General features: G+C 49.5%; 1 protein-coding gene across 6 annotated transcripts in view; it reads right to left on the reverse strand.

The window, feature by feature from the left end:
- Positions 1-12,383, reverse strand: part of SLC20A2 (solute carrier family 20 member 2) — a 108,376-nt gene that overhangs the window by 46,125 nt on the left and 49,868 nt on the right. For all 6 annotated transcript variants that reach the window (XM_089903803.1, XM_089903804.1, XM_022571334.3 and 3 more), the window contains one exon: positions 3,596-4,146. In XM_089903803.1, coding sequence (XP_089759929.1) covers positions 3,596-3,884 — 289 coding nt within the window. In that variant the 5' untranslated portion in view covers positions 3,885-4,146. The remainder of the gene's footprint in view (positions 1-3,595; positions 4,147-12,383) is intronic.

A 12,383-nucleotide genomic window follows, 5' to 3' on the forward strand; every position in this document is an offset into this window, starting at 1 on the left:
GGCTCCCCCGTGGACAGTCCTGCAAACCCGGACATCTAAGCCCTGGGCTCCTCAGGGACTAGTTGTTTTAAAAATAAAGCCAGACTTTGGAGCGTGTTTCACACCACAGAACCAGAACTTAAAAAGCAAATATTCTTACAAAAAGTAAAATACCCTAGTGATGTTAAGAGAATGGGATAAGCTCACCCACGTGAATTCAGACCATGAGGTTTTCAATCCTGAAAGCCACTCTCCTCTCTCTGGCTGACTTTATAACAGGAGGGTTTGTAAGGAAAGGTAGGGGGACGGGGCTGCCTGAGAGAGGGAGGGATGGGGGGTGGGCACTGGGGAGCAGGGGACAGAGGGGAGGACGGGGCCTTGCAAGGCGAGAGTGGGCCAGAGGCCCTCCTTGACCTTGGGAATTCCTGGAGGTGAATGGGATTACATTAGCGTGAAGGAAAAGTGGTAACAAGGGAGAGCTTAACCTAAGATAACGACGTCCTGCAATGAAGGAGGGGGTTAAACAGAGGATGAGGCTGCCAGACAAAACCTGGGGAAAGTGGAGGTTAAGATGGGTGTCTGAGGCCACAGGCTCCTGGAGGATGAAAGAACGGCAGAGAAGGCACAGGTTACGCGGAGGCAAAGAAGACTCAGCACTTCCTAGGGTGGTTCCAGGAGATGGCTCGGTCGTCCTGTCGTGGGTATTCCCACGAAAAGATGGCGCGTTCTGAATTCTCAGTGGATTTTGGGAACCATTGACGGTTTCATACTAAGTGGATCGACTGTTGCTTTAGGGCTGAGCTAGAGTCCCCAGGGGTGCCTTGTTCAGGAGGTGTGGCTGGCATGGACAATTTCTTCTGCCCAATCAGCTTAACACTACCGCAACTTTACCAGCAAGCACAGAGACCCATGGGCTTGGGGTGAAGATTATAAAGAAAAAAGAGAAAAAAAATAAAGAGATGGGGAGAAAAGGGACAAAGAAAGGGATGTTGACTTTAAAAGAGGAAGATTGGGAGAACTCAGGCATCTGAACAGAATCATCTCGGTTTGGGCCAATCATGATTATACCACCATCCTAAACTTCCCCAGTTCCCGTGTACAAGGAACCCAATTTTAAAAGTCTAGGTAACTCTCACCAATTCCCAACAAAATAGGCTTTGAGATTCTTCTAACCACACACCAAAAAAAAAAAAAAAAAGACACCAAAGCAAACCAAATCAAGTTATTCAAGCAAAAATCCCCAAATGCTTTGGTTGACCTAAATTCTAGTGGAGGTAAGTATCCTTCATTCTTTGAGTGTAGAGACCAAGGCCAAGGGTGGGAAAACCCAAAAACTGGACAACTTATGCTGTCTACACGGCAAGTTAGTGGTGACGTGGAGCTCAGCCCGCAGGCCTTCCATCCACCCAGGGCCCTGGGGCAGCCTCACAAACAAACCTCCTCAGTAAGCACCACCACTCCCCAAAGGGCTCATCCAACTCAAGGAGGAACCTCTGTTAAGACTGAACTTCATCACTGTATAGCACAGGGAACTCTACTCAATCCTCTGTAATGACCTATATGGGAAAAGAATCTATAAAAAGAGCCGATATATGTATATGTATAACTGACTCACTGTGCACCTGAAGCTAACACGACGTTGTAAATCAACTACACTCCAATTATAAAATTAAAAAAGAAAGACTGAACTTCATCAGTGTTTTTCTTTATTTCTCCTCTACTTTCAATATATCTTGTCCGCATCATACCGACTGGCAAAATCTTAATTTCCTCCTGATATGATTATGTCTTAGATATTGATCATGACTACTGAGGGTGAATTTGACAAACAACTGTCAAACTGTCAGGGAAACGTCAATTATACCGGACTGTGATGAGAAGTACATGTTCAGTGAAGGTGAAAATTCAATCATTACAGTAGCTGTTGTAGTAAATGATTTTTAATTCTTAAAAATAATGATGAATTAAAGTCATCATGAGCCTTACATCTTTCACACAACATGTGCAGCTGACAAAGAGGAACTCCTCAGCACATATGACCAGCTTACTGTGCTTTAGTAGTATTTAATTCCTTACTGAGGACATCCATCTTCCAACCAAAGGCCTCAACTACTCTACCTCTCAAACTAACCCGCTGTAAAGAAAAGATGATGGGCCACCTTAAACCTGGCAAATGACCTGCACATTCTGGGGGCTTAAGAAGTGCTGGCGGTGGTAAACCCCTGGGGATCCGTGGGATGTAGCCATGTTCTTGGTCCACCAGCATCCGGCCTCCCGGTGCAGGGCTCTCCCCACAAAAGCATGTGCCCTGTTGAAAGCAGAAGGTGGCAGAACTCCCCTCTCCCCCCTCTCCCCCACTACCTGTGTAGACACGCCATCTGCTGTGCATCACCTCGACCTAGAGGCAAGCAGAGGAGGAGCTTGCCGGCTGCACCTAAGGCCCTGCTGCCCAAATCTTCCAGCTCAGCGAGGGCAGCGCCCACGGTGCTGCCAGTGTGGAGTCGCCTCGGGCAGGGGAGGAACCACACGCCCGACACCACCAATAAAAGGTCCACACCACCAATAAAAGGTCCGACTGCAAACAGGTGACATACAAGTGATCTTCCAGTGGAAAACAAAACAAGCGTACTAGGGCTTCCCTGGTGGCGCAGTGGGGGCTCCCCTGGTGGCGCAGTGGTTGAGAGTCCGCCTGCCGATGCAGGGGACACTGGTTCGTGCCCCGGTCTGGGAGGATCGCACATGCCGTGGAGTGGCTGGGCCGGTGAGCTATGGCCGCTGAACCTGAGCCTCCCGAGCCTGTGCTCCACAACAGTGAGAGGCCCGCGTACCACAAAAACAAACAAAAAAAAAAACAAACAAAAAAACAAGCATACTAGATGGAGCTCCCAGGGGTGGAATCAGAAAGTCCAAACAAACACTAACAAAAGGAAGACAAATGACAGAGAAGACCAGAGTTTCTTGAAAACACAGTCACTTAAGAGTCAATTGGTAACTGCTTTAAAACTTCAACGGAGAATACAGAAGTTAAGCTAATAAATACTGTTTTGGGGCAACCACGTTTTCAAAACATTACTTCCTAACTGATGGAAAATCTATGAAAAAATAGAAATGAATCTTCAAGGTTTATAAATAAACCTAAGTAAACCTCTCAAACACATTCATTTAGACGTGTTCTTTCTTTAATAACTTTCAAGCAGCTTTAAAATGACAAAGAGCTATGCTACAAATATCTTTTTCTGGACTTTATGAAAAGCACTGACTTAACCAAAATCTATTTGGACAAGCAAGTCTGCCATACATTCAAGGAAAGAAATGGTTGCTTGATATTCGAACACTGACCAAAATCATAACTGAATTAAAACACAGAGAGCACAAATAAGGTATAGTAAATGAGAAATCTGAAAAAGTATACATACATACATATATGGCTGAATCACTTTGCTGTACACCTGAAGCTAACACAACATCGTAAATCAACTGGGCTTCAGTAAAAAAAAAAAAAGAACCATCAAACCAGTTTTTGAAAAGTTAAAACAAAAATCTCATTTATGGATATGACAAATGAGAAATGGGTCAGTGGACACATTCCCACAGGTGGAAAGACGAGGCTACTTACCGACCATGGCACTGACCTCCCCGGCCATGAGCGTCTCCACAGTGTGGTTGTACAGGTTCACGTCAATGATGCCTTTCCGGATGGTCTCTCCGACTTTGGCCCCCAGTAACACCGAACCGGTGGTTTCAAAGATTGAAGCCAGGATGCAGGCCTGCCTCAGGGTCACCACGCCCGAGCCCACGGCGGTACCAAACGAATTGGCAACATCATTGGCACCCACGGAAAATGCCAAGATAAAAGCTATGAAAAAACCCAAGATGACCATCCACAGATACTCATCTGCGGCCATTTTGGAAAGGGGGTTCCGGGTACTCTTCTTTTGCAGAAGTATTTGAAAGCTGCTGAGCTTGAGGTTCAAACGTCGTCAGGCCGAGAGTTCTCGTCAACAGTGAGTCTGCTCTGGAAAGTGCCGGATGATGCTGGAGCTGCACAAACTGCTAGCTGCTGGTTTTCAAACTACTGTCAGGACAGTTCATTGGGTTGTGTTCAGTCAGCGGTAAAACACATTCCATATTTTCCTTCCCAGTCTGGGGAAGCTGTGAGATCTCCCCCTGTAACAGGAAGAAGACAAAAGAGATCAACTATCCTGAGGAACCGGTGACAACAGTTTGTTCTTTCAGAAAGAAATGTTTGGAAACTGCTGATAGGATCTCACGCTGGCATGTGGCAGATCTGACCATAAAGCAACGCAAGGAAGATTATAATCAGGCTAACTGCCCAGCCCACCCCCAGAAAAGCTGATTCTAGAACGTCACAGGGTGAAGCTGCTTTATGATCACAGATAGGAAGTCTTAATAGGATACATTTTTATGCAATTTGAAAAATATATGTGGTCTTTATTTTAGAAAGAAAAAATTGCCTTGGATGAGCAAAAGATAAGGAAACGAGAAATTCAGAGTTACCGAGTTTTTCAAATACGTGGACCGCACCTAATTTCTTGGAGCAGGATGACCCGATGTGGCTGTGACACCGTGGGGTGTGGCAACTGTCTACCTGACCATTTGCACACCCTGAGCTCGGCAGGCCCGGGTCAGACACGAAGTGACTCCTTCAAAAGGTGACAGGGTGGGAACTGAAGGGGCTCCCGGGGGACAGGGAAGCTGGAGCGAAGCGACCCTGTCAGAGCAAGAAGCAGAGCAGGTCACTACGCCCTGTTTCCCACCTTGCTCGGGGAACAGTCAGAGGCCTGACCATGGCCTGGGAGGCCCTCCCAGATCTCCGTGGGGCTCCCCCAGCAGATGTCCTCGGGGCTACCCCCCAGATCTCAGGGCTCCCCCACCAGATCTCCTCGGGCCCCCCACCAGATCTCCTCGGGCTCCTCCACGAGATCTCCTCGGGGGTCCCCCACCAGATCTCCTCGGGGGTCCCCCACCAGATCTCTTCGGGGCTCCCCCACCAGATCTCCTCGGGCCCCCCACCAGATCTCCTCGGGCTCCCCCCAGATCTCGGGGCTCCCCCACCAGATCTCCTCGGGCTCATCCCCCACCAGATCTCGGTGCTCCCCGACCAGATCTCATCGGGCTCCTCCCCCACCAGATCTCGGGGCTCCCCACCAGGTCTTCTCGGGGCTCCCCCCTAGATCTCTTCAGGCCTCCCCACCAGATCTCCTCGGGCTCCCCGACCAGACCTCCTCGGGCTCCCCGCCTGACCTCCTCGGGCCGCCCCCCCCAACCCCTCCCGGGCTCACTGACCTCAGCCCCTGCCCACCCCCTCCCCTCACTGGCTCGCTCTCCTCAGGCCCTTTGTACCTTCTGGTCCCTCTGCCAGAAACAGCCTGTCTGATGGCTGCACAGCTCATCACCTGCTCCAAGTCCTTCTCTGCCCAGATGTCACCAGAGCAGCCCTCCCTGACCCTGTCGAAGAGCACCCCCCATGCCATTATCCCTCCCTCTCACCTGACCTTTTGTCTTTTCTACTGACCACCTCATTCATTCATTCACTCACTCACTCCTGTCCGGCCCCTCACGGGACGCAAGGACTTTGCTGTGTCTCCAGCACACAGACTAGCGCCTGGCACGGGGTAAGCCCTAATCAAGTTGTTGAATAAGTGAAGAAAGAAGCTATTAAACAAGTGAAATAACTCTTGCATAGGCTTCCTCCTGGGATGAAGATGTGACATCACAGAATTAATACATATGTGAAGTAAAAAGGTCACTAAAAGCCTCAGAACGGTGGTGTTCTATTATTATATAGTCAAAGTACCACATCTGTGTAGTTCCTTTGAGCGGTTCTAGGCATCGGGAATGGTGCCCATAAATGCTAACTGAACTGAATAAAACAGGCTCATACACCACGTCATACACAACATAATGATCAATCAACATTAAGGTTATTTAGAGGGAAAAAAGCAGGACATAAAATTTATGTACCTGTGATTGTGGCAACGTTAAAAGGCATATAAAAGACCAAAAGGTAATCACTAAAATTGTAACAGTGGTTAAGCTTAAGAAGCAGTGTCAGAGATCATTTTTTCCTTTCCTCCAAAAACTGTATACCATGGTGATGTGCTTTTCAAATTAGAATAATACATAAAAAACAAATCAATAAACGTATATTGAGAACCATCTTTTTAAAAAATATAATTCACTAAAATGTGGTGAGTACCCGTGCTGGGAGGGCAGGGTAGGCAATGCTACAAGGCACACGATGAAATAAAAAATGTGCCCTGACCACCTTCTCATTTTCTAAGCTTCGTGGTCCACGCAATTCTGGAGATTCTGGGCCCAACGGAGACACGGGAAAAGACCCCTCTAAAGGCAAGAGACAACGTTCTATAAATGAAAATACAAAATTAAACCATTCTGGACCAATATCATCTATCTTAAAATATAAGAAAATTCTAGATGAAAGTTCATCTGTCAGGTTAGGCGGCCCAGAGGGCCAACAAGGACAACGCCCAACAGATATTTACTGCAGGCCCCGCCTGCCCGTCACGGGGAAGACGCTGAGCGATGAGGGACGGGGTCCGGCACGTGCGGAGCTCCCATCCAGGGAGGGAAACAGGTGCTCATCGACACACACACGTCAGACCATCAGCTGCAGCCGATGCTACGGAAGCAGGAGGCTCTCGCGCACGTGCAGCATCACGAGCGCACGATGGGGGCAAGGCCTGGTCTGCGCGGGCAGGAGAGGGTCCCCTGCCATCTAAGGACGGGGGGGGGGGTCAACCTGCGACTGGGGGAGGCATTACAGGCGGTTCCCAGCTGGGAAGGAGCGGGACGAGGGGAGGGGACCGGTGGCAGCCGGGGTGAGGGGCCCACGGTGGAAGCTGAGCTGGACCATATTAAAGACTGTGGTCACCGACTAACAACAGGGGGCGCTGAAAGGGTGCTGTCATGCTCAGACCCTCCTTCTGGGAGGCCCCCTGGCCACAGTGGGAAGAGAGAACAGGATGGAGGCCGGGGTGGATGTGGGGAGACTGCCTACGAGGCCCCTGCTTGGCGCAGATGGGGTGTCCTGGGCCCAGGGCAGGGGTGGTGACAGGGGAAGAGAAGTGATGCAAAGAAGCCAACCATGGCGTTGGCTTGTCAACAGCGGTGGAGAGAGGAGAGCTGGCGCCTACCTGTGGAGCTGGGCTGAAAAGTCACTGAGCAGGGTGTGTTTTCCCTTCTGCACTGTACTTGGTTTTGTTTGTCAGTGGCAGGACGGTGTCTGAGCACAGCTCGTGGCTGGACACGGCACACACAGGGGTGAAGGCAGCTCAGCAGCGATGCCCTCAGCCCAGCTTTGCTTGGAGTGAGGCTTCTCATTGTCTTTATGGTCCCCCTGGCACCATTTCAGAGCAGGGATTCCCTCTCCTACTTAGATGACCTTAGATAACTTATCTCCACAACTGTGTCTATGTTTTCTCCTTCACACTCAAACCCTCAGCCAACCAGCTGAAGTGCAAAAGCAGCTGGTTGAGGAGAAATGGTTTTGCCCCTTTTCTGAGCCCAGATGATTGCTATCTTGCATGATATTTACCCGGCCAGTTTCTTATTGCAAGTACCAACACCCTGACTTTCTCCATTGATTTTTATCAAATGTGAGCAAAATACAGAGCTTAAATAACCACACAATCTGCTCTATGGAAAAAGATAGCAACGCCGCTGAAACCGAGCCCTCAGCGGGCCAGAGGACCACTGTGCAGGAGGCCACAGTGGAAGTTTGCCAAGAACACGGCCCAAATTCGGAGCGGCTGAGGCCCGACCAGGACGCCGTCGGGGAGTGCTGGTGTCTGAAAGTAGGATTTTGAAGGGAGGTGATCACATCAGTGGGGAAATCTGACTTATTCAATAAATGATGCTGGGACAACGTGCTAGCTGCTAACTATCTGGAAGGAAGAAAAAAGTGAGATCCCTACCTCACACCAAGTTAAAGATGGAAAGAGTCAACACATATGAGTTCACGGGAATCCTGCAGCTGGAGACAGAGGAGTCTGAGGTGTGGAAGCATCACTTGGAAATGCCTCTTCTTGTCCTCAGCAATGGTTCTCAACAAGGGGCAGTGCTGTTTGGAACCTCCAGCAAATGCCTTGTTCCTTCTAACTCTCCTAGGAGGGCTTTTCTGAAAAAGGTCAGGACGAGGTGGGGGGAGGTTGGAACAAGCTTCCTCTTTCCCTCTCCTTCCCCGAGTGTGAAAGCCCCTACATGGTCGGGATTCACAGGACTGAACGTTACGAGATAGTCGTCAATTTTCAGATGCCATCAACCTCTTGCACTGGAAGAACAGAGCCCTTCAACTGTTTGACTTATCGCAGGAGGTACTGAGGGTCTCATAAGCTGTGTCCGAAACGCGTCCTGTTCACAAGATCCTGTCTTTCCTCAGAGGCTTCTGAACAAGCTGCTCGGCTCGGCTCTCCTGCCCTCGTGTCTAGGCCTTCAGCTCTGAATGAGCCCTCCTCAGGGCTCCTGAGCTGAGGCTTATAGATTCTCTTCTTCCACGAGCATCCGCCTCAACTCTCCCTAACACCCTCTTCTCCACCCTAGAAACAGGAATGTTAAAGGAAGGGTGAAAACAAACGTTCTCAGGATATTTCTAGTCACGTTTGTACGCTGTTTAAAAACAGCAATGTTGCTGAGTTGTAGCACTTAATAGACATTTGTGCACAGAGGAGCTTGGGTGGGAGGGTCCTGCTCTGAAACGCTGCCAAAGGCGACACCCGAGGAGACCCCTGACCCTTCCAGCAAAGGTGCTGCTCCAGCCCCCCTCCGCCCTGCACACCCCTCCCCCCAGCCTGGGGTCTAACCATCTCCCCAGTCCGGCTACCAGCCCCAGACAACCAGGTCGGTGGCAGACTGTGGCCTGTTCAGGAGCTCAGACCCACGCAGAAAAGAATCCCAAAGATGACTTTTGGCTTCTTCCCCAAGCACACACCTATTTTCATCAATTCGTGTGCCAATTTCAAACTCAGCTTTTTAAAGAACACCTCTCATCCTGAAGGATGCTTACCGAGCTGCCCTTACATTTCACCCAATAACTTCGCAGTCCTTCTCCTGTCCCTATGATGCAGAAGGAATTCAATACATCTATAAAATGTCTTATTTCCTGGGTCTGCTAGGAAACAGTGTAAGTAGGGCAAGGTCCTACTTGATGAGGCTTAATCTCATTTACTGACATGAGCTGAGTCATAGTTAATAGCTGCTTACATCCTCCAGCTTGATACACTCTAAAGCAGATACGAGGAGAGCATCCACTGTGCTGCTTCTGGGCAGCGCGGCTCTTTTCCCTGACACTCATGGGCCACACCCAGGCCAGGCCCTCCCTTTGACAGATGACAAGAAAGAGCCAGGTCCCCCATGCAGAGAACCTGGGGCTCTGAAGTTATTTTCCAACACCTCCCCTGAGGCCCAAGTGCTTCACACACACCCTCTGAAAATGTACCACCTGCTCTCCCGGAAACCGGGGCTGGATCTTGAATTCTGACACTTAAGTCGAAATATCTCTTCAGGGGCACGATGTAAAATCCAGTAACCCTCTGCTACATGTGGGTGAGCCTGACTAGTAAGACAAAGAAACTACTAGCTTTTCCTGGTAATATTTAAATAAAACGGAAGATTCACTTTTGGAATCTTATGACTTGTGGAGAACAGCACAGCAGAAACATTTTTCTTTCACCATTCAGGATGTAGATCTTGTCATAAGGAGTTTCTATTAACAACATCATTCTTTTTTTTTTTTTTTTTAACATCTTCATTGGGGTACAACTGCTCCACAATGGTGTGTTAGCTTCTGCCTACAACATCATTCTTGAATAGCTCACAGAAACATCGACTGCAAACGCTTAAATGTTAAAAAGACAGTTTAAAAAGTAATAGTATATTTAGGGTAGAAAACGCTGAGTTTCATATTTTCACACGAATGATAAAAAATGGAAACATTACTAGAATGGGTCTGAAACTGGCCTCTGCCCCCTTTAAACAGCATATTCACAGATAAGCGGAGCGGCCTTGGGAGCAGAGGTGCCTGGAGAAAGGCAGGTGGATGCTGTTCTGATGACGGCAGAGGCGGGGGGACGGGCAGAGGGGACGAGGAGGGGAGAAGAGGGAGAAAATGACGTCAGAAGGCAAGGTGACAACGCAGCCAGAGGTCAGGCGCCACCTGGAACAGGGGTTTGGAGGCAGAGGATGCAGATAACAGAGGCAGGAGAAGCAGGTGTCCTCGCTGGGGACTGAGCACGGACACAGAGCCTGGAAACAATGACGTACGACATGCAAAGCGAACGACGCGGGACTTCCCTGGTGGCGCAGTGGCTAAGCCTCCGCGCTCCCAATCCAGGGGGCCCGGGTTCCATCCCTGGTCGGGGAACTGGATCCTGCAGGCACGCCGCAACTAAGGAGCCCGCCTGCTGCAGCTAAGACCCAGTGCAACCAAATAAATTAAAAAAAAAAAAAAAAAAGGGAACAACGCAAACTGGAACAGAAGTGGCCTGGACGTCGGCCAACAGATGCGGCCCCTGCCCAGCCCTGTGTGTCCTTCGCCTCCTCCTTTTCTCTCTGCTGTTAGAAAAGAGCATTTGTTTCTCCTGCCCAGAGAAGGGGAAAGAGCACAGGACCAGTCAGGGCCCCGGGTCCATGCCACTCCAGCCTCCTCCTGGCTCCACAGCCCTGGGCAAGTCATATCAACGCCTCATCTGAAAAGTGGGAAGAACGGCACACAGCATGGTGGTGGGTGAAGGCCCCCAGCTCAGCACCAGGGATCCACACGTGGCGACCTGCCGTTACTGGCAGATAAAGCCCTGGGCAATGGTCAGGAAACCTGAAGCCCAAGCCTGGCGCTGCTACTAACTAGCAACGTGGCCGTGGGTAAGTCCTGTCTCACCACCTGCAAAGGGGGACAGGAATAGCAAATCTAACGCATGCAAAGTGTTTTGTAAGTTGCGGGTAGCCTCAAGCAACTTGAAGTTACGGTATCACTGTAGTCACAGGAATTGTAACAGAGTAAGGTTCCCAAATCCTTCTAGAAGGATCTTTCTCACTCGTATGCCCCCGTCTCCCTCCAGTGCGGCTCTTCTTCCTCGATGTACCGACTCTGGCCTTGTCTTTGCTTGAAGACTGACATACACTCTAAGGTGCAGGAACTTCTTTGAGGGGTGGAGGGAGGCGAAGAGGTAGAGAAAAAAGAACCCTAAAAGGTACTAAGAGAAAAAATCCACACAAAATGGTAAAGCCACTTTGGAAAACAATTTGGTGGTTTCTTATACAATACAGCATACAAGCCAGCAGTCCCGTTCTGAGGTGTATTTACCCAAGAGAAATGGAAACACACGTCTACACAGGAAACTTTCTGTTCTCTCTCGAGTATGGTGGTGGTTATACTACTATGCATGTGTGTCAAAACTCATGGAACTGTACACTTACAACTGGTGGGCTTGACTGTATGTAAATTATGCCTCAATCAAGCTGATTAGAAAATAACACTGGAATATATAAATAGGTGAGGTGATGGATGCACTAATTGACGAGATGACAAGAATCCTTTCGCAATGTAAATGTACAAATACATATCAAATCATCACAGCGTACACTTTATTTTTTTATTATTATTATTTTTTTTGTGGTACGCGGGCCTCTCACTGTTGCGGCCTCTCCCGTTGCGGAGCACAGGCTCCGGACGCACAGGCTCAGCGGCCATGGCTCACAGGCCCAGCCGCTCCGCGGCATGTGGGATCTTCCTGGACCGGGGCACGAACCCGTGTCCCCTGCATCGGCAGGCGGACTCTCAACCACTGCGCCACCAGGGAAGCCCGACACTTTAAATTGTAACATTTAAATGGTAGTATCTTACCATTTTATTTGTCAACTATATCTCAACAGAGCTGAGGAAAAAAAGAAGGAAAACGACAGGGTCATCTTTGATATTTTCCCTTCCTGTACTGCCACACTGTCCCCCCAACCCCCAAGTCCCCTAGGATAAGGTATAAAAGTTATTAAATAGTTAAAAACAGAAAGAAAGAACCACTCCCTTACCCGAGGAAAGAAGGAACGTTCCACTCAGACACAGTAAAACCAGACAGTGCAACCAATGGAGCCAGGGGTCAGGGGCAGGCTGTCACCCTTGCTCCAAACAATGGTGTCGAGAAGCAAAGAGCACACCAGATCAGAGAAGGACGCTGCACTGCACAGGGAAAGGCCCACAGAAAGGGACTCACACACAGCTTTTCCGAGGCCAGAGACGAGAGAGGAAGGCCTGCTGCTGGGAGAGCCTACTGACCGCCCTTCAAGATGGGCACTTAGTGCTTCCACAGAGAAGAGAACAGCCGGCCTTCCCGTGGAGGTAAGTCTCCATTAGTTCCATAGGACCCAAAAAG

This window comes from Delphinapterus leucas, chromosome 21 (assembly GCF_059928025.1).
Source record: "Delphinapterus leucas isolate spDelLeu-1000000601 "Yukka" chromosome 21, BTC_Dleu_Yukka2, whole genome shotgun sequence".
NCBI lineage: Eukaryota > Metazoa > Chordata > Mammalia > Artiodactyla > Monodontidae > Delphinapterus > Delphinapterus leucas.